At 44.5% G+C, this 3,302-nt stretch overlaps 1 protein-coding gene across 1 annotated transcript; it reads right to left on the bottom strand.

Moving 5' to 3' along the window:
• Positions 1-209: 209 nt before the first annotated feature.
• On the bottom strand, positions 210-1,289 carry LOC104962098 (serine/threonine-protein kinase SMG1-like; the record flags this gene model as incomplete). The annotated part of the gene is made up of 4 exons (XM_010790493.1): positions 210-335; positions 669-794; positions 884-1,097; positions 1,231-1,289. Coding segments are annotated over 4 exons (525 nt in total), but the record flags the coding sequence as incomplete, so codon positions are not given.
• Positions 1,290-3,302: the final 2,013 nt, after the last annotated feature.

Genomic DNA, 3,302 nt, shown 5'->3' with positions numbered 1-3,302 from the left:
CAGTTTCGTGAAAAAAAAGCCATTGGGGCTTAACAGGTTAAAACAGAGCTCACATGCCTTCCCTGTAGACAAGCCGTTAAAATCCACTATTCAGTCAATTCAAGCAACAGGCCGGTAGACAGAAATAAACAGGTTGACCACATTTCATTGCAGAGAAGAGGTATGCAGTAAAAACAAAATGTCAATCCAACTTATCCCATGAGAACTTATCAAAGTTTGAACACCAAAACAAGTTTAGTGCAAATGATAAAACCCCACTGACCTGAAACCTGCTGAGTGAGTGAGTGTTTCTGTGTGTGATCAATGTGCCATCCCACCAAGATGTCCACTGTGTCCTGTGGAAAAACAGAAAAAACCTTAGTTAACCCTGTTTGCGTAGCTGACACTTTTATACAAAAAGATTTACAATAAGTGCAATCAAACAGATACAAAATCAAAAAGGCAAAAACATGAAAGTACATTAGCTTTCAATAAACCAAACCTTTGTATGTACTACTGCTTTGGCTTCGAATAAGCCAAACATTCTAAGGCATACATTCAAACAAGATAAAAAAATGTTGGATTGTCCATGGTGTAGGGGAAACGGGTGTTTTTTAGGTCTGCAATAAGACTTTCTCCTGCCCTGATATCTACGTGGAGCAACATACGCTCCTTGGTGAAGCACTCACTCTGAAATTGGTGCTGAAGACATGCGGGTAGCAGCGCGCCACCTGCAGGATACACTTCACGCTGTGACAGAGCAGCTCCGGAGTGTCCACGTTCTCCAGGATGGACTGCAGGTTGCTCATCACCAGCTGGAACACACAAAACACTCCCATCAGCACCTTCTGCAGATCAGAGAATGATATGGGAACAGAGCCCGTCTCAGAGCCTGTGGGGTTACCTGCATGACGTGAGAGAAGGCCTTCCTCTCCCCGGCGGCCTCCAGGGCGCGCTGCGCTGCCACCAGGTACAGCAGCTTCACCTCGTCCCGGCTGCCCGTGGTGAACTTGATGAAGAGCCACTTGAAGATGCGCTCGGCCTCGTAGCTCAGCACGGTGCAGAGCAGACCCAGGCAGGCTGCGGCGTCCTGACGCAGCTCCCACAGCAGCTTACTGCTACACAACAACACCGGGGGGGAGTCAGTTAGAGACAGAATCACATTAGGGGCAAGCAGGGAGGAGTCACTCTTACAATGAAAAGGGAGACATTCTAATAGCATAACAGCACCAGTCCAGAGCTCCATCTTACCTCTCATTCAAAATGTCATTCAAGGTGCAGAGGATGGTGTCCAGCTGTTTGACCAGGGTCTGTGGGAGACAACACAATGTATGAGAACAAGTCCGTGTGAGTACTTTCAACACATTTCACACAATTCAAAACGGAAATTCCGGTGTTTCTGATCCATTTCCAAATTGTCGCTGTGTAACTATTAGGGGTGTCATTTCTATGATGCATCGCGATGCGGACGTGGATGATTCTGCATCGATAGAACATAATCGATTATAGCGTAGTAACGTCGCTTCCAGATTTTCCGGCCGTGGCTGGACAATGGCAGGTTTTTTTCACATGAATATCAAATCGGTCTGTGACGCAGAGATCAGGGAACAGACGTGACAGCGGCTCAGCGACACCACACACGGAGCAGTCTGCTTTATCCACCAACACCAGTCCAGAACCAACAGCAGAATGACCCGCTCTGAATCAGTCCAGAACCAAGTTTGCCTTCAAGTTTGTGAAGGCAGGAAGAAAGCTTCCGCGATCACCGTCTCCTCTCCTGCCACATTCAGGACATTCAGTGTCCTTTTTTTAACAGAAGACCGTTGCTAGAAGCTGCAGCTAGACTGCAGAAGTATTCGTTTTTGAGGATGGAACTAGGCCTGTCGCGATAAGCAATTAATTGACTTATCATGCGATAAATAAAAATGAACTCGATAACTTTTCTGACCTCGATAAAATTGCCGTTTCAGGGCTCGACATTATAAATGGCCCGCTGGCCCGGAAGCACTATTTAGACAACCCGGGCCAGCATAACGTACTTTCCACTTGCCCGCTCGGGCCACTAAAAATATTGTTTTAAAAAAATTGGCCGGTGGTATTGGTATTTTGACTAGCAATTTAGTTAAATTGTTTCATTTATTAACGCTAGAACATAGCGTTTTGTGAGTTGGTTGTCGTTGTTGGGTGAAAAGCAAACGGCTGTTTGCTGCGGAGCGCAGCACGAGCAGGCTCCCGTGAGCAGGAGCGCGCTCCTTCACTACAGACTATCACGCCACCTAACCATTCGCCAAAATGTTTTTATACCAGCGGTAGCCGGGCAAAAAACTATCTTCAAATAAAAGAAAGTCACCAGAGGAGTTAAAGGAGAGTGACAGGGAGCATGAGAAGAAGAGGGAGAGAAAGTTTCAGCCAGATTGATCGATGGAGTTGGCTTCTCGTGGTGCAGTGACGCATCCTAAAACCCTTTTATAATCTATCGATTAGATTTATGATTCGAAAATTATAAAAGTAGGGTAGACGTGTGGAGATTTTCGGCTGAACAAAACGTGCATTTATCAAACAGGTTCGTTTTCCACAGACATTATTTCCAGCTATTTTCCAAATCCCTGTGGAGAAATCCCATTGCTTTTTGTCGAGGGAACCAGAAGCTTACTTCCTGGTTTTAGGATAAGTCACTGGCTGCACCTCTCAATTTGATAATATATATAATATAAACAAGGTCTTCTGTCTGCTCTGTACATCAATGTGTGGGAGGGGGGCCCCGCCCTTCAGAAACAGAGCGGAGGGAGAATGTGAATACGCAAAGCAGTGGACACTGAAACATGCACATACAGGACTGTCTCAGAAAATTAGAATATTGTGATAAAGTTCTTTATTTTCTGTAATGCAATTAAAAAAACAAAAATGTCATACATTCTGGATTCATTACAAATCAACTGAAATATTGCAAGCCTTTTATTATTTTAATATTGCTGATTATGGCATACAGCTTAAGAAAACTCAAATATCCTATCTCTAAATATTAGAATATCATGAAAAAGTATACTAGTAGGGTGTTCAACGAATCACTTGAATCGTCTAATTAACTCGAAACACCTGCAAGGGTTTCCTGAGCCTTGAAAAACACTCAGCTTGGTTCAGTAAACTAAATCACAAGTATGGGGAAGACTGCTGATCTGACTGCTGTCCAGAGGACCGTCATTGACACCCTCCATCAGGAGGGTAAGACACAAAAAGAAATTTCTCAAAGAGCAAGCTGTTCACAGAGTGCAGTTTCAAAGCACATCCACAAAAAGTCTGTTGGAAGGGGGAAATGTGGCAGG

Source organism: Notothenia coriiceps, unplaced genomic scaffold, assembly GCF_000735185.1.
Source record: "Notothenia coriiceps isolate Sejong01 unplaced genomic scaffold, NC01 NC01_scaffold00034361, whole genome shotgun sequence".
Classification (NCBI taxonomy): Eukaryota; Metazoa; Chordata; class Actinopteri; order Perciformes; family Nototheniidae; genus Notothenia; species Notothenia coriiceps.
The sequence above is the reverse complement of the archived record's forward strand: the minus strand, read 5'-3'. Positions and strand labels throughout refer to the sequence as shown.